General features: G+C 32.0%; 1 protein-coding gene across 2 annotated transcripts in view; it reads left to right on the forward strand.

Moving 5' to 3' along the window:
• Positions 1-457: 457 nt before the first annotated feature.
• Positions 458-19,063, forward strand: part of tup (LIM1_Isl and LIM2_Isl domain-containing protein tup) — a 97,748-nt gene continuing 79,142 nt past the window's right edge. For both annotated transcript variants that reach the window (XM_076403835.1, XM_076403836.1), the window contains exon 1: positions 458-883. In XM_076403835.1, the coding sequence (XP_076259950.1) occupies positions 733-883 (151 nt within the window). In that variant the 5' untranslated portion in view covers positions 458-732. The remainder of the gene's footprint in view (positions 884-19,063) is intronic.

A 19,063-nucleotide genomic window follows, 5' to 3' on the forward strand; every position in this document is an offset into this window, starting at 1 on the left:
TTTAAAAAGACCAATTGCAACTCTAGTTTTCTAGGATTGCTACTCTGTGAGCTCTTGTTAAATGCCATGAAACAAATATTACTCCTGAATATTGTACCCTAACTTCCCCCCGCGATAACAGTCAGACTTAAGGTAACGTTTCGAATAAAAAAAGCATATTTTCGAACCTCCATCGACCGAAAAAACCTCGAAAAATTCATGGAGTTTCTCAGAAAATACCGTCTCCCTACCAGATTCCCATCAATCTATCGACGGCGGTGAGGAGGGAGGGACCGTACAGACCCCGGAACCGCCCTACCCCCTTATCGATCCGCTCGACCATTTTGTGCGCGGCCCATCGACCGTACGGCCAATCCGTCTCGTCGAGGTAGGCGGGGCGAGGTCGCGCGCCGTCTCGTCCCGCCCGAACACTGCCGAACCCACCCGACCGGTCGGACGGGATCGCTCAGGCGACCGAACGAGGGCAGTTTGCGCGGACGCGGTCTACTTGACGGACGGTTGCGACACCACTACGTGGCCCCAGCAACGTTCTCTGTCTTTTTTCCCTCTCTCTTTCTCTCACTGTCTCTCGCTCCGTAATATTGGTGCGGATTTTCTCGATTTTCCCGACGGATAAATAGCAATTGTGACGTTCTAGTGGTGTGTGTTATGAGCAGGAAATAAGCCAGGCGGCCGCGAAAAGGGTGTTCTGTTCCTCTTGGTCCGGAAACGAACAACCACCAGGTCGTATCGATGGTGATGTCAGAGCAGGCCGGCGGCATCGCCATGCATCATCAGTTGCCGATGCACCATCACCAACGGGGCTTGGTACAGCCCAGTCTGGTGATGAACCCCCATCCCATGGGAGGCGGCGAGGGATGCGCCGTGGACGCCACCCAAAACAGTGAGTATCAATAAACGTCGAGGTCTCAGACAAGGCTGCGTGTCGTAATTGACGGGTACTCGATCCCTCAAGGTCGCCGTGGCTGACAAAATGTTATCTAAAAAGCGTCTAAACAGCAACAACAATCGATATATTGCCACTCGGTATAATCAACACAATTCCCATGCCCTCTCTACCTACTAATCCATATTTTCCACTAGAAGACGTTTGGTCTTAACATTTGATTAGAAAATATATTATTTCCACCCGATCTAGAACAACTCTTTGTAGTCCTCAAGAGATCGATCTCTACCCTAAAATGTTATTTACTTGGACAGAGAGTCCCATAATTTGTCTCATCCTCTTATTATTTATCATCAGATTTGTCATTGCAAATTACATTATTATCTTATTAGTATTACAACTGTTTCATTGGAAAAGTGTAATCAGAAGACTTCCCCACTTTTTCGAAGATGATGGCAGTAACATCTTTAGGTAATAAATTTCAATAACATCACATCGTGAGGATTGTCTTTAAAACTGCCAGCTCTTTAAAGAGATTATAAACCACACATATATCAACCAACAATGCCACTATAAATTGAAAATACCGAGATTTTCGACATTAGTGTGAGTCAGAAGTCACCTAAAAGTCAACATTAATTACCATCATCATCAAATAATAATTCCTAATAGGAAAGATATATATAAAAGAAATGATAATTGATAATTCCTGATATCTCTTACCCTATAAAAAAAAGTTTAATTCATAGATATTGATTTAATCATGCATCCGCGAACATTCACACATAAAATTGATATCCTTGTTTTTCATCTGCCGATCATAACAAACTCATTTTTAACAGAAAAAGCTGCAGAAAATCGAAAAACACTAGACCAAGTTCATCATATACAATCAACATCAATCATGAAATAATCTTATTTATTCTCTTTCCATACTCACATACGTAAAATATGAATATATGATGTCCTTTTCTTAAATATAAGTATCTTTAATCATCTATTGAAAAGGAAAATCTACGAGATCTTCCATTCTTCAAATTCCTTTCAACAACAGTTCTGGTATAATATATTCAATATTCTTTTCTTATTTATATATAGATTTTATTTTAATTTGTTTTCATATTCATAATCTCAAAATTCAAACATCAAATGAGTAATAATTTATCTTAAAGAAAGAGTAACTATTAATGAAAGGTAATAAAATAACCATGTATATATCAAAATGGTCAGAAATCAGGGATATATATAATCCCTAGAGACAATGCTGTCTAATCGTTGTATACCTTAATTACTAAATATACTCTACAATATATTCCGTTTTTAACATACATAAAATAGCCTACTAAAAAATTAATGTTCTTTATTTAGAATTACTATCACCAAAAAAGGTTTTCTTGATGTTTTTAAGATAAGAAAATGTTCAAAAATTATATCAGATTTTAAAGAACATAGCTGTTTGAAACTCATAACTGAGATATTATGGTTGTATGATTTTTAGACCTTTCAAAATAAATTTTCTTTCATATCCATTGATTGTTTCAAAAATGATTTACTGCTAATTATATCCGAAGAAATCCCTGGAGAAGCCTTTCTCGATATTCTAATTATAACATCATTTCTATGCGAGCTCGGAAAACCGATTGTTTTGACAACATAAACGGAAAACATAACAGAAAAATGCTTTTAATCCGAAAATATCGGATAATCAACGATTCTTTTTCATCGATCATCAACCATTAGTTAGAAACATAGACGGAAAAAAAGCACAAAACAAACAATCGATATCTCATCGAGGGTTTATGGAATTGTTGGCTACAATTCAAAATCTAATGCATTTTATTAATAGCCAACGTCTTGTTGTACCCAAGAAAATAGACTAAACTGAAATCGGCAATTTTAATGATGTGTTCTAAAAGCAGTTTCATATTATCGGTCATATCTGAAGTTCGAAAGGCAGTAAAAGTGATTTTTTTGTGTTATTCGGAGTAGATATCAATAACATCGAAAGCAACAGTTTAGCGACGGACTTAGAATCCTTATGACTCCAATACTTATCTATTCATTGATGCTATTAACAAGAAAATAATTTCTTTTTACAGCACATTTCTAATATCCAAAAAAATATTCAAATATTTTCGAATTTGTGGCACTTATAACATATTTTTAGAAAACTCACGATTTGTACTTATCGCTAGCTAAACAAAGCTAGTTTATAACATCAAAATCAGTGAAAATTCGAACCATAACACGTTTACTGCCGATCACAATTTGTTAAAGTTCGGCAGATGTTGATCACAGTTTTGTTGGCGGTAAATACAGGTCACTGGCGTCATTAGTCTGATACAGATTCTTCCATTGACAGCAGTGAATGCGTTAAGCGTGAATCGTTACAAGTCTTATAAATTAATTTATTACTGCTTTTCATTTGTACTTGGATTAATTCACAAGCAAGACGAGTGCGAGAAAATACATCAATATGTATTCTTCAATTATAAAATTATAATAACTTATAACTATAGTTTTCACTAAGGGTATACACTTTATATAAGTTCGTATGGTTTGGTTCGCTTCAATATTCTGGCATCCTGCGCGCTATCCAGCAGTTGTATTGCTTCCACGTTTTTTCATGATTTAATAATCTTCTTTCGTGTTTCAAGGCGAAATCTTGGATAACTTCGCAAATCCATTTGATTTCCGGGTCATCGTGCAATTCTTCGTTAGTTACGTAGCGATAGGCATTGGTAATTAACCGAAGAACTTAGTTTTGACAGCGTCGGATGACTAGTTGATTTGAACTTTTAGCGCAACCCCATATTTGCACCCCATAGGTCCAAATTGGCTTTATAATTGTCTTATAGATCAACCTCTTTGATTTTAGATCAAGTTGAGAGTATCTTCCGACTAACCAGTATAGTTGTTTTATTTTGGTTCTCATGTGTTTTGCTTTTTGTCTAACATGATGTTTCCAATTTAATCTACCGCCAAGATGGATTCCGAGGTATTTAGCTGATTCTGCTTGATGAATCGGGCATACATTGAGTGATATAATTAAGTTTTTATTATTTCGCCGCAATGCAAAATTAACTTGGACAGATTTGGAGCTATTAAGTTGAATTTTCCAATCTTTCGTCCATTTGTAGATTTTGTTGACTCCCACTTGCACTTTTTCTATTGCCCTAGGCAGAGATATATCTTTTGCCATAATAACTGTGTCATCAGCAAAGGTTCCAAGAAGTGTTTCTTTTGTTGTTGGAATGTCAGCAGTGTAGAGCAGATACAGGAAAGGTCCTAAGACGCTACCTTGTGGAACTCCAGCCGAAATAGTTTTAAATGTCGAGAACGCCATTTCGTGCGATACTCTAAATAATAGTTACGCGGTAACAATTTGCTCATCTTACAGATTAATCCCAAATACCAAACCCGATCAAAAAATTGTGAGACATCCAGGAATACTGCAGGGCAGTATTTCTTTTCCCCAAACGCTCTTTCAATAGCCACAGTTACTTTGTTCACTTGATCGATTGTTGAATGGTGTTTTCGAAAACCAAACTGGAAATCTGGTATTGTTACAAAATATTTAATTAATCAATAATCAATATCAAAAAAATTAATCAATTCTCCATCGTAAATAACTTGTTTTCTTTAGCGAACAAAACAGGAAGGGAATTACCGACACAACTGGTATAACTGTACACAGCCTACAGAACCTATATTAATTTAATTAGCCTAGTAGCACATTTGATATTTAAAATATTTCAAATAACCATCTATATATACTAAATAACAGCAATAATAAGCCTATATTCATTATTCATCGCATCTAAATCGTCCAATTTGTGAAAATAAAACTTATTTTTAAACAAACATTACCTTAAAAGACCTTGCCTTTGAACGATATGAACAACTATCAATATTTACCGAATAGTATCATGCGAAAACCCTTGAAATCGATAGGAACAGATTGTTTATTTATAAAATCTACACGTATTATGTACCGTTTAGCGATATTAAATCGATTTCACTTTAATGCTTTATTATTTTATGGTCAATATTTTGAAAATAAATCTCCTCCAATTCGTAACACGAAATTATTGGTTTGAATACGTTGATTAGACAAAGGAATTCTTTGTTAAACAGTATTTTAATGTTTCAAACCACTTTAAAAAAATATTGTTATTAGTATTAATGTATTGTGATTGGATATTAACACATATATAACGGTTTAGTGGCTTAAAACATGAATATCCTTCTGTATAATGTCATTATCACTAATAAACTTTGTATTCATTAATATATAATAACCATTTCGGTAATTCTCACACATATTTACACGTTTATATTGCTTAAAAAGTTTAGTTTATAGTTTTATTAACACAAAGTGCTCGTTAATATGCAATTATGTTGCAGCAGTATAGCATTATAATATTTAATATGTTCAATAAACCTTCTTATAATATTATAACAATAATCTAGAGACTGAAAAGTTGCTGGTCTAGATCTTTTCATAAAGTCGACATTCAATAAGTTTGTAGAGATTCAATACTAATAGTAGAACCAAAAATTCAAAGAAATTTTGGAAAATTTCATCTAAATTGTGTTTACTTTGGAAATTTTAAAACCACTGCAAGTTTTGTCAAGTAGTTTAGAACTATGAGACGAAACACAATATTTAGTCAGATCACATAAAAAGTACAACAGTTTTTTGTTATTCAGCTTATTCTCCTGATTTAGCTTCCTCTGACTTCTAGCTCTTAACACACCTAGAAAATTATTCCGTAGGAAACTATACACATTTAACAAAGAGGTCGTCGCCACTTTAGTCAGAAAGTTTATATAAGACTAATATACTTAGCACTTCCAATATGTTATAAGCATTTTTTATTGTTGCCTGTTATCAGTACTTTTCAGCAGGTGTGATATTTAACAAGAAAAATCTTTATTTTAAAAATATTTTCCTAATTGATCGAAATACTGATAAAAAAAGATCCAAGGTTCGAAGTAGATTTTTTAAAGTTGTTTGTACATATTTGCTTTAAAATTAATAAAATATAGATTATAATCGGACTTTTTCATAGCATAAAAAAATTTATCTCCATTATTTTACATTTAGTTTATAATCTAATCATTTTTTTTTATTTTATGATATGATAATCGTTTTTTATTATTATTTTTTAAACGCTAACCGTAATATTACCACTAATCTGAACGTTTTACATGAAACAATTTGGTTTTAACGACATTAAATGGTGATATATAAATTATCTTCTTATTTAGTTTTCTTGTGCTTTGACATTAATGAGATTTTTTATGAATTACAGTAATAATCCAACCAAGATTTTTATTCTAATGCTTCCCGACTCCTTCAGATGCTCTTCCTTATCTTCAGTTATGTTTAATCAACTATATAATTGATCAAACGTTTATAATAATAAAGTGTTATATATATGAACAATAATGTTAAAGGATTGGTCTTTTCGGTACTAACTTTTTTTAATAGATTTTGCATTAAATATGCTTAGTACCGTCATAATTTACAAATTAATTTATTAATATTGTTCATCATTAGGTATCTCCCAAATAAAATGAAATTAGACCACTTATCTGAAATTGTTTTTTGATTTCCTAAACGTTCTTTCATACTTTAAGATGAAATCTTGGCTAGCCCTGTAAATTCATTTGATTTCAAGGTCATCGTATAGTTCTTCATTGGTTACGTAGAGATAAGCATTTCTAATTAATCGAAGAACATTGCCTTGGAAGCGTTGGATTCTTAGCGGCTTGGATGTCTTACTATAACTCCATAAGTCCAAATAGGCTAATGTATTTGGTCTGAGGTTAAAATGGGAGTATCTTCCGACCAGCCAGTACAATTCTTTAATTTTGAGTCTAAATCTGCTCTGCTTCTTGTCTAGCCCGATATACTAACTTTTGATACAAATATGATTCCTCCTCTCATTTGTTTGCTTATACAAAGAAATATGCTTCATCTCAAGCTACAACTTCAACCATCTTTCAAACATTACACAAAAACATTACACAAATTTCCTCTCTATAACAATTTTCCTGTTTGAATGAGATTCGTTCACAATTGTTCATCCAAATTTCAGACCTTTGGAGAGTTTTCAACTGATTTCCCATAATTGATTACTTGTTTCTTTTAATTTTTGCAAAATCTAATTATTTTTGTAATAAATGTATTTCGAATAATACTTCCAATTCCAAGTATTTCCATATAATTTCGCTACTGTTTCTTTATTATTTATATACATACCATATATAATCTATTCAAAGCTTTTTTGTACCTACGTCATCAAGATGTTTAATGTATTGCATGCCGCAATTTGTAAATTCATTTTAGAATCAGACAATATTTCCCTTCTCATATTATTCCAGTTGAAAAGAGACACAATGCTGTCTGATTAGTCCGAACGCGTAAACGAATGGGCCTATCAAAGTCGTCCGGTTGTCAAACATACGCAAAATTCTTGAAAGCAATAGTAATAAGAGATTATAACTTTAACCTATAAACTATTGTGGATGTATAATTTAACTTTAGTTTTAGATATAATATAATCTTAAAATAAATTATATTTGAATTTAGTTTTGTTCAATTATTTTATTTAGATTGGAAGTTTGTTATATGTCAAAGCCAAACTGAACTAAAACTCAGAGGTGATGCGGCAACATTGCGACGTTTTGATATCACCAATTTAAATGACGTATGTACAAAATAACTTTGAACAGGCTATATATATTTTCTTATATAGAACATCAAGTATTTTTTTTCCGAAAAAAAGTGACGCCTACTTTTGTTTTATCTTTAACAAAGTGGATTTATACACCTCATACAAAATTTGGTAATACCGCTAACACTGAATAGATTACTATAAATGAAACACTATTTCAAGATCAAGAACATCATAAAATGTTTCCTTATCTTTCAATACTGTTTACAACACATAAGGATAGAGGCGATTGGAGTAATCTCCTCCGAATCTATTAAAACACGTTTGTTATTGAAAAAGTTGTTCCACAACTTTACGATAATTAAACAGATTTATATTTTGTAAAGAAGTCCGACAATTCCGCTATATATTTATAGTATCGATTCATCTTCCACAAGATCAGATATACGGTCTGAAGATGCTTTTATTTTTATTTAAATTTCAATATGGGTCTGCGTAAAATCAAATATCTCTTATCTTTTATTTACCAATCGTTCTCTCGTAGTCTAAGAACACCATGTGTCTGATTAATGTTCAAATTCTTTTCATACTGATTTAATTCAATATTTACGACTTCTGTTAACTTTCTCACTATCGTGTACCGTTCGCATCATATATTTTTATAAATACCTACATTTTCAAAAAAATTATTGGCTGCCAATCACTATTAATTGATCAACGATAAAATCCGAAGTTTAGATCTAGTTTGTCTTTGACTTCTGAGATTGAACAACAGCGGCGAGTTATATTCCAACTATTTGGGATTGACTCAGTTCTAAAATGGCGATTAATCTATGAAAAATGATTGAGTATCCAGGTATTTCCTTAACTCTTTACTTGTCATCTCTTCTTATCGTATTCATCTTTGTTACACCTGTGACTTTTCTGAGGAATTTCATTTCAACTGCTTGTATCTTTTTTATCTCCCTTTGGCAACACCCACGTCTCTCAACCGTTAGGGTTAGTCTGTAAATTGATTTATATATATTCCATTTGTTGGAATATGATATAATAGTTGTTATTAATATATTATCTGTAAAAACTCTGTTCCAAAGCATTTCCATATTTTTATACCCTATATATAGGTCTTACTCCAGATTGGACTTAAAGGTGCTTGATTTCATATAGTCTTCAATGACGATAAATATCAATTATCCTTTGTTCTAATATAACCATTAGTATTTGTCTGGTTATAAATATGTGTTTATTTTTGAGGTTAAACTTTTACCACTAACTATCTTATACTATATATATAGTCGTGTATATAAATATATGATCACCTACAACTGATTTTAGACGATTTTCTATATTTTGCTCGTATATCTTCATGGCTTCACACAACCAAGTAATCTATCTATCCTAATTACATTTTATTTTATCTCTCTTTCTACGTATCAGAACTATAAATACTATAACTACACTTAATTATTCGTACATATATTTACTATATAAGGAACAATTTCTGATATTCTCATATTTTGTAAAATATTATCAATTTCGTTCTGCTTCATTAGGATTTCAGTACTGTAATCAATGAATGGCATTAAAAACAAAACTATTGTTGTAATCTCTAAATTTCAATAATAAATATATAGTTTGTTTGGGCCTTCCGTTCATAAAAAGTTTTCTAGAGGTTCCTCGAAAACATTATTATAAGAAAGTATATAAATGCTATAAAGTCTTTTAAAATATAATTTACATAAAAGTGACAAAAATTATTGGCATTTACGATGATGATGCTTATAATATATAGAAGCCGCCTTTCTGTAGCTATTTCCTTTATATGTCATTTTGTTGAAGTGTACTTTTTTTCTCCACTGATAAAAATATATCTTCATAGCTGTAAAGAATGATGCAAGTTGGAGTCATTAAGAGTACAGTTGAAGCAGTTGTTGCTTTTTTAGAAATAGTATTAGCCATCTAAAAAAGTTCGATAACAAAAGGTATTCAGAATACAAAATTCACACTGAATGAAATCACCATGGGTATTATTAATATATTATTAATATAATAATATTAATATAATAATATTAATATAATAATATTAATATAATAATAATATTAATTTATATATAATAATATTATTAATATCCAAAGTTTTTTTATACATACGTCATCAAGATGTGTAATGTATTGCCTGCCACAATTTGTCAATTCGTTTTAGAATCAGACAATATTTTCCTCCTAATTTTTTTCTAATTAAAAAGAGACACAATGCGGTCTGATTAGTTGGAGCACATAAACGAATGAGCCTGTCAAAGTGGTCCGATTGTCAGACGTATGCAAAATTCTTGAAAGCAATAGTGATAAGAGTTTATAACTGTAACTTATAAACTATTGTGGCGGTATAATTAACTGTAGTTTTTAGATGTACTATAGTATTAAAATGAATTTTATTTGATAACATTTTTATTCAATTATTTTATTTAAATTAGAAGAACTTTGAAGAAGAACATATTTTACTAGTCATTTCCAACTAAACCACACTTTGTATTTACAATGAGATAGAACTAAGTACTTATATAGAAGAATACATTGATCTTTACTTAATATCTACTGAAGCAATAGATAAACTACTGAAATGAAAAATAGTAACACTTAACAATTTTTTCACAGTAGTGTGTTATTTATTTTACTGCTAGTATATAAGTCTTTTGTGTAAATTTGCTATCATTATAGGAACGATTTAGTTACTTAGTTATCCTAGAATTTCAACACTGCGATGTTAACAAGAAACTGTAGTCTTTTTTCATGCCTTGAACATTTCTGAATATGAATTACGAACGCATTTTGATTAATCTTCAATATATTTTAGAACTTTGTTCTAAAATATGTGTATGATATTTGCAATTACCCCTCGCAAAATATCTTTATAACTAGATTCCATTGGCCCATATAGGTTTTAATACCTGTTTGTACAGAAAAGTTATTATATTCGAATAAGTGAGATCTAACTACATAAAACTAAACACCTAGATTACTACTTATTCCAGTCGAGCTAATTAATTTGACTAGGTATTTTTTAAGTACTTCTTCGACGTCTATGAAGATACATGAAAAAAGATGTATGTTTCGACCTGAATGTTCATATGCCGCCAAAAATTAGAAATGAATAGGCTATATATAATCTCTCAATATAAAACAATCATTTTAAAAATAATCCCTTAAAATTAATCCACAGTTCAAACATGCAGTAGATATTACTTTTTAATACACATTTTCTACACTTATCTTAATCCTATTGCAATAAATTATTTTCGCAACAATCGAACACAAATAAAGGTAACCAAAAGCTAATCCCGTCCCCGCCCGTCAATGAAAAACCGGGCAAAAACCAAATTACTATTTATGACCGATGTTTGTATACGAAATTGTGGCTTCCGAAATACCTCAATTAAAACGCTGAACGCCCTAGGTGGTACCAAAAGGTTTCGGACGGCGGTGCCACAATAAACCCGAGTCTCGGTAGCCGGAGCTTCGGTTAGCACCCCGTCGCTAAATACCCCGCCCGTAGCGTAGCGTCGTCGGACGATCCTTTTGTGTCTTAGACGCGGTGCCGACATCGCTCGCTTTTCCTTTACCCGGTTATTACCGTCGAAAAATCACACGACACTAAATCGGGAAAGTGTGATAATATATTTTTTATGTTGCGTGGTCGTACAAGATTTCTATCTGTAGCGTATTATAAAAAGATTTTAATACTTACATACTATGTACTAGCAGTCAAGTGAATAATGTACTATTCTGATAAAAATTATTAAGTGTTACCTTTTTTTATTTCAGCACTGTATCCATAGATATATAAAAAAAATGCATTATATATGGTGTATATAGTCAATAACTCAGGTCATCTAACTTTACGATGTCGAAACGTCGCGATATTGCCGCATCAATTTTGAGTTTTAGTTCATTTGGCTTCGACGTATTAGGAAATTCTAATCTAAATAAAATAATGATACCAAAACAATATTGTCAAATATAATTTATTTTAACATTATAGTATTTTTTTATTATTTAATTAATACATTGTTACTAGTCGTTTCCATCTAACCCACAAATTATCTTTATCATAACTTAAATCTATTTTATTTTCTATCTTCCAATTAGCCAGTACATTTTCCTATATTTCAATTCCAGTTCTTTTCTTTTTTTCTTTATATATTCCTTCCAACAAAGTTTTGCATCAAGATTCATTCCGAGATATTTAGCGTTGTTGCTATATGGTATGATAGTGTTATTTAATGTTATTGGTGCTTGTACAGCTGTTTATAGGTGAACTACACATGTACAGATTTACTTTCATTAATTCTTATTTTCCAAGCTTGTGCCCAATTATTTATATTGTCAGTTGCCTTTCGTAATTTTCGTGAGGCTTCTTCACTATTGTCTCCGACAGCTATAATCGCAGTGTCATCAGCAAATGAAGCCATCGTAATATTTTCCATTTGTGGTATATGTACAGTAGATAAAGCATTGATCCCAGTACACTTCCTTGTGGTATACCTGCTTTAGCTTCTTTTATTGTAGAGTAAGCTTGTTCTTGTTTGACTCTAAACATTCTGGTTGTAATGTATGATTTTAATAGTTCGGTTTGTTGTTTTAGTAGCATTTTCTGTAGTTAATAAACAAGGCCTTCATGCCAAACCTTATCGAAAGCTCGTACTACATCTAAGAATATAGCTGAGCACACTTTTTTACTTTCGTAGTACCTTTTTTTTTCAATAACATATGTTATTCTGCGGACCTGGTCAGTTGTTGAGTGCTCGTTAATAAAGCCAAACTGGTGAAACATTAAAGTATTGAACAACATTTAATTGTACTACCACAATAGTTTGTAAGTTAGATGTCTTATTATATTTACAATAAACTCTTTTTACACACCATCTAAGATGTAGAGTATAGGCGCATTTTTTATGTAGTGGTATTCCCTGGAGTCCTAATCCATCTAATTAACCATTGTATATCCAAATAATGCATTTTACTTTTATTAGAGAGCATATTTATCATATTACTTTTAATTTTTTTTCCTTTGTTGCAGTTTTCTCGTTGTCAAGTAATTTTGATATCATTGTATTTCTGCTTAATTTCTTTTATTACATTTTTCTTAATAAAATTAGTTTGAAACACTGTTTTGTTGTCCTAACTATAAAGAGTAAGTTTGTAATATCTGAAAAATAGTTATTATTCATTCGCTCTTTCATACAATCTAACCAAATGTTCATGTATATTCTACAATTACATACAAATTTTTCGCACTCTACTATACGATTTCTACAGTTGCTCTATATTAATTATGTGCTAACCTTTGATTGTTTCCACTCTTGGTAATTGTCGATATTGGATCATAATCCCACATCCAAAGTGTCGTTCATTCACTGCCAGCCAGACAAATGGTTACTAATTCACATTTAATGTGGTTTCTTTAAAACTTACTTTATGTTTTGCAAGCCATTCCTTGATTACAACCATTGGCGATCTACTTGTTGGGATCTTTATCACCAGTGTGCTATGGTATGATCCTTTGTTAAACAATCACTGATGGTTGCCGAAGCTCTTTAACAGATCTTTTATACCATTTACCTTTACATCACTCAAAGAGCTGCATATGGATAGTTGCCATACTAAATGTCTCTGAAATAATTATACAATAACTTAATCCAACAGTTATCTACAATATTCCTATGAGGTCTTATATGCTCTATATGCCCTGGTTAGTTCTTAAAAAGCAAACTGAATGGCTATAGCATTGAACAACTTCCGATTTTCCGTCACATTAGCTTAGCAATAACATTATACACAAATATTTTGCATATCTTCTCCCCAACAGAATCTCGGAAGTGCTCCCTTTCGAACGAACAGATCTTTTATACCGTTTACCTTCACATCACTCAAAGAGCAGCATATGGATAGTTGCGACTAAATGTATCTGAAATAATTGTTTTAAGTTATGTTTATATCGAAAAAAACTACCCACTATTGCTCAAGCAGCGCTAACATCAAAATAATCTTGATTCGTTATTCCGCTTCGTATATGGACGCTTTTTTTTCGGTGAATCCAACATTATATTGTTTTTTATTTTTTGAGTGAACACAGATATAATATAAAGCAGCGATTTGAAATTTATCAAAAAACAAGCGAAACACCAAAGCAACGTATGGCCGGTTTACACTAATTATTATCGCTTATATTATTATTATATTCACTTATATGTTCGCATACACCAAACAGCTTTTTATTTCTCATTAACTAGAATAAAATGAGAAGAAAAAATACTATCTGATTTAAACGAATTAATAATCTGTTATAGGTAATATACTTATTGTCATCTTGAATAGACTATATATAGACAACTAAAATAACTACAACAATATTGATACAAAAATTGAACTCACGGCAAAGAACATCAGATTTCATCGAACGCATTTACTTACGGAAGAACCATAGATCCAATATTACAGAAGATGAAGCAATCAATGCTATAAATAACTAGCGGAACTCTTCTAATAGAAGATAATATAAATCCTCTTAATTATCTTTTAAATAAACGCCGATATACGACCTTTCCAATAATAGACGTGTTTTCATAGACTTAAAGGAACTGTTAATATACTTTCTGGTGTTCGGTAGTTAACGGGTTTTATACTGAACGCCGGTGAAAGGTATAATAAGGGTTAATGGAGTCGAAATATTTGTATGTCTCGTTTGTTTTTCAGTTTTAATGTCGAAGTACAGATTGTGGTAGTTTAATGTTATAATTCCTGAAATAGAACAAAAAATCTTACATGAGAAATAATCAGAATACCAGTTAATTCGTTTAAATATTATTATTATTTATAACATTCATTTATAAAATATGTTTATAGATACAATTATATTAATTTAGCAAAAATTTAATCGTTTATTAATGAAGTTGAATTTAAGTGTCAAGAAACAAAACGATTCATAATCCGAAATACGAAATAACTTTATTTTACCATAATATTCTGCCTCTTTTTTTCTCTAAATAATAAAATGTCCTCTTTTTGCAAGAGAGATTATAGATCTTTATGTCCAATCTTTGACTTCTTCATGCAACTAAAAGTGTTTCAAAACTATATCCCAGTGATCGAAACAATTGATAAATACATCGAAATTGATAGAATATTCTGGCAAGAAACTTTCACTGCATCTTTTTACCATTTTAGCAATATCATCAGATATTGTCATGTAAATAAAATATTTTTAACAAAAAAATTGAACCGACTTCATAAAATAAATAAGGAACTCACCACAATGTAAAAAATAATCTATAAACTTGTTTAACACAAAAAAAATGTTTTTAAATAAAATATGTACATAATAATCGTTATAACAGCTAAATCTAAATAAATAAAAACCTTATTTAAACAATCTACTATACGTATTTTATATTCTACTATATACACACAATTTAGCTTAATACCTACCCAAGCCTAAACATCTATTTATAATATTTTAACTACTAATAACTGATGATGATTTGATGTCAGTACCGAGCAACAAATTAGATTTATTTTAATAATAAGTTTACAGTTATAAGTTTGATTATTTTTTAATTTTTGGTGATTTCCTTATTTATTTTTTGAACTTGGTTCAATTTTTTTATTAAAACTATTTTATTTTCATCGTTTTAGTGTTTGATATTTACTGAATCCAGCAGTTATCAGCAATATCTCTATGAGGTCTTATATGCGCTATATGCTCTGGTTAGTGCTTAAAAGGCAAACTGAATGGCTTTTCATTGAACAACTTCCGATTTTCTGTCACATCAGCTTAGCAATAACATTATACACAAATATCTTGCATATCTTCTCCCCATCAGATCATCATTTAGTTTCAAGAGAACCACCTCGGAAGTGCACTCTTTTGAATGAAAAAAGAATTTTGAAAATCGGTCCACAATTTAACCTTCTCCTTTTTCAAAGTAGGTTAAAAATGGCTTTCCATGACTATACATTCAGGTTGTTTTTGCTTCAATTCTCAGGTTCTCCAAATGCCTGATCCAACATTTCCAGTATAAATATTTTTATATCAAAATTGTTAGTACAATTAACAACAGTTTTTCACGACGTTCTCTTTTGACTTTTTGAAGTTTTGAAGACTTTTTTGCATTATTTATTTAAAGGATTGTTTATTTCGTCCCATTCAAAATTATCGCCGTTAGATATATTTTTGCCAAGTCAAACGGTGCTAAGTTAGACGAATAGAATGGTTGCGGAATGATCACATCGAATTTTTGATGGAAACATTGTCAAAAATTCATTTTCTGTATGAGGCACATTACTATTATGGAATAAACAAGTGTTGTCTCTTATATAAAATATCATCTCGTCAATTTCTCAGTCAGAAACGAAGAAACATTAAACAACCAACTTTTTTAAGTTTTTAACGAGTGTAAATAAATATAAAACAATTAATTTTCTCAAAAATATATCATGAAGTATAATCTACAAACCAAATTACGCAAAGCAATATCAAAATTACTTTCGTCCAAATCAATAATAGCAGCCGTACTATTCAACTGATGTATCTATCAGAAATGGGGCCGGGTAATTTCGACGGCAAACCGGAATATAAAATTGTACCAGCATCACTAAAACGGTATTGTTCTGAAATAGTACCATGAGTTTGTGTGTTTCGTCTACATTAAAGATCTCCGAAGATCGCATAACACTATAGGACTTAAATTTAATTTATGCAAATGCCATACAAGCATTGCGAGATATTTGAACTTGTCGATTGAAAATAAATAACCCATCGGACACAAGGAAAGAATTTGACAAGGCTATACCGGTTTCTAATTGTACAGGGTGATACAAGTGAGTATTTTAAATGCACGATATTCGGAAAGAATCATTCTAACGGATTTTTCATTGAAATTCTTATTGAAACCTATTTGTTGTTTTTTAAACAGGCTCATGATGAACCATCATGTTCCAATCTTTCCAGCACCAAATACTTCGCATCGCCTTAGCGGTAATACAGACTTTTCAACGATTTGCAAAATTTCTCCGAACTTCCATCTTTTTCACACATTATCGTCTACTTTCTCTACTTTTCTCACCCTTATTCATACATTTCCAAATTGCAAGTAACGGAAGCTGAATCTCATCAATGAATGGATAATTAAGTATTAAGTTTATTTTGGTAACGAAACTTGTTTGATGGTTGACAATGGCTATTTTATAATCGACATTAAACAGATAACGATTAAATATGTTGGCCTTTCATCAAATTCTTAAATTTCTAAACGAACTAACTATAGATTAGCGAACTTGAGTTTACACACGACTGGATACTGCCGTATGGGGGCCAAAGTTATGACTTCAGTGACGGGTGAGGTCGTTTCAGCCTGGAAAAAGGGGAAGTTGGCGGTGACGTGGTGCTAAGCTCCCAGTATGTCGACCAGCTCGCGAACAAGCGCGTTTTCAGAAGAACTTGAACTGAGTTGTTGTTTGTGGAAGGATTGAATTATGAAGTGCTTGATTTCTGGAGTATCATTTTCCCTTAGTTTCCATCAAATCCATAGTTTCCCTATGGACTAGACATTGTTTCTGACAAACCATGAAGATTAAGATTTCAGTTTTTCCTAGTTAAGTCTAACAAACTTGAAGTAGACATTAGATCCGTAGAAGATTATGGACCGAATTAATTTTTTTTTTAAATAAGCATTTGATGGAGATAGGAAGTCTGCCAGAAGGGCAGATCAGAGAAGATAGCAGATTTGCTATCCCCGAAACTTTCTGGATTGCTTTCTGGGACTGCCAACCGAATTCTTAAGTTGCGAGACGGGCAAACGTTGTTGAATTGTAACCTCGAGCCTGGGGGCTGCGAAGAAAACAGTGTCGTCAGCCTAAAACGCGACGTCAATATGCTCTTTTCTCGGCAGATCTGAAATAAAGAGGTTAAATAAGGCTGGGACCTGCAGGGAACCTTGAGGTACGCCAGCGTCGATTTGTTTTCGACTGGAAAGTGTTTTTCTGATCTTAACCTGGAAAGATCTGTCCAATAGGTAAACTTGATGAGAGCGGTTAGGTCTTCTGGGAAGCCCAGCAGCGGCTATCCACGAATAGACTCCTTTTTAGCATTTTCATAAGCAGTTCTCCTAAGACAAGTCACGACTCATATTTCGGAGCAAGTAGTAATCAGCAGGAGCAAAGTCTGGAGAATAAGGCAGGTGGGGTAGCACTTTGTATTTTAAAGTTTCCAAGTATGTTTTCACCGATTTTACAACATATAAAGAATAACATTGTTGTGGCTGCTATTTCAGTGATGCGACATGCAAAAAATAAATTAACTAATAATTTAAAAACGTTTTTCACCAAATTACTTTTTTAGAGAACCAAGATCAACTCAAGATCAACAGAACAAATATACTTAGAAACTTTGGTTTACTTTGGTGTAAGCCTACTCTATATGTTCTTCTATCGTATCAAAACTAAACAAAAATTTGAATACTGGAGAAAAAGATTTCGTTTTTCCGAACAGCCGTAACTTAAAAAAAAATTTATTAACTGAATGTGTGACTTTTTTTACTTTGATATGATAAGTGAAGACATAAAGAAGGCTCACACCAAGTTTAAATAAAATCGAGGTTAATAAAACAAAAGCAAACCGTCGAACGAATGTTATAGCCTCTTAACAGCAATCTTGGAAGACCAAAAGGAAGATCAAGAGGAACCGTTGGAAAGTTGCCCCGGACTCAAGCCAAATTTTCACCGTACACGCTTTTACTGAAACTAGTAGTATTGGTACTAACACCAATATATTAGGTTGAAAAAGTTCCGATCCTGAGGCTATAAAATGTTATATACCTTGAAAATGATTAAATCCTGCAAGACGTCAGTGAAGGGTTACGACGTATTCAGAGCATTGTTCCAACCAGTATGTATGTTTCGCAACCAAAAAGTTTGTATTATTCCTGAGGCCTACTATTGTTGCAAAATACAACAAGCCTCACAAAGAAACGATGAGTATATTTCAGAACAGCACTTGGAAAGTTTAAAAAGAAGAGTTGAGAATAGCTCGAAGGAAAATTGCATAAATATTGCAAAAAGGCAATGGTGTATGTGTAATTCAATCAAAAGGCCATGAAAAACGTTAAAAAAAACACACAACCTTCGAACAAACAAAAAAAAGCGACGCAAAAACAGAAACGGCCTTGTTTTCCGCGAAAAACAATATAAATTAGCCACGGTACCGACTATCTTGTCCCTTTTTCCTTTACGATAGGCGTTTTTACAACAATAATAAGCTTATAGATTAAGTTATCATCCCTAATTAGCGACGGGCAACCGATATATAGACAGTTATGCGATATACCAACGAATGAGTTAGTACAAGTGTTATAAATTATGATACACCTGGCCAGAACTAATAGAACAATTATGTGAACGGCAACTGATATAACAAAATACTATTTAGGTGAAATTT

Source organism: Rhynchophorus ferrugineus, unplaced genomic scaffold (assembly GCF_030347505.1).
Source record: "Rhynchophorus ferrugineus isolate W39M unplaced genomic scaffold, kcgeb_rfMv2 rfM4, whole genome shotgun sequence".
NCBI classification, from domain to species: domain Eukaryota; kingdom Metazoa; phylum Arthropoda; class Insecta; order Coleoptera; family Curculionidae; genus Rhynchophorus; species Rhynchophorus ferrugineus.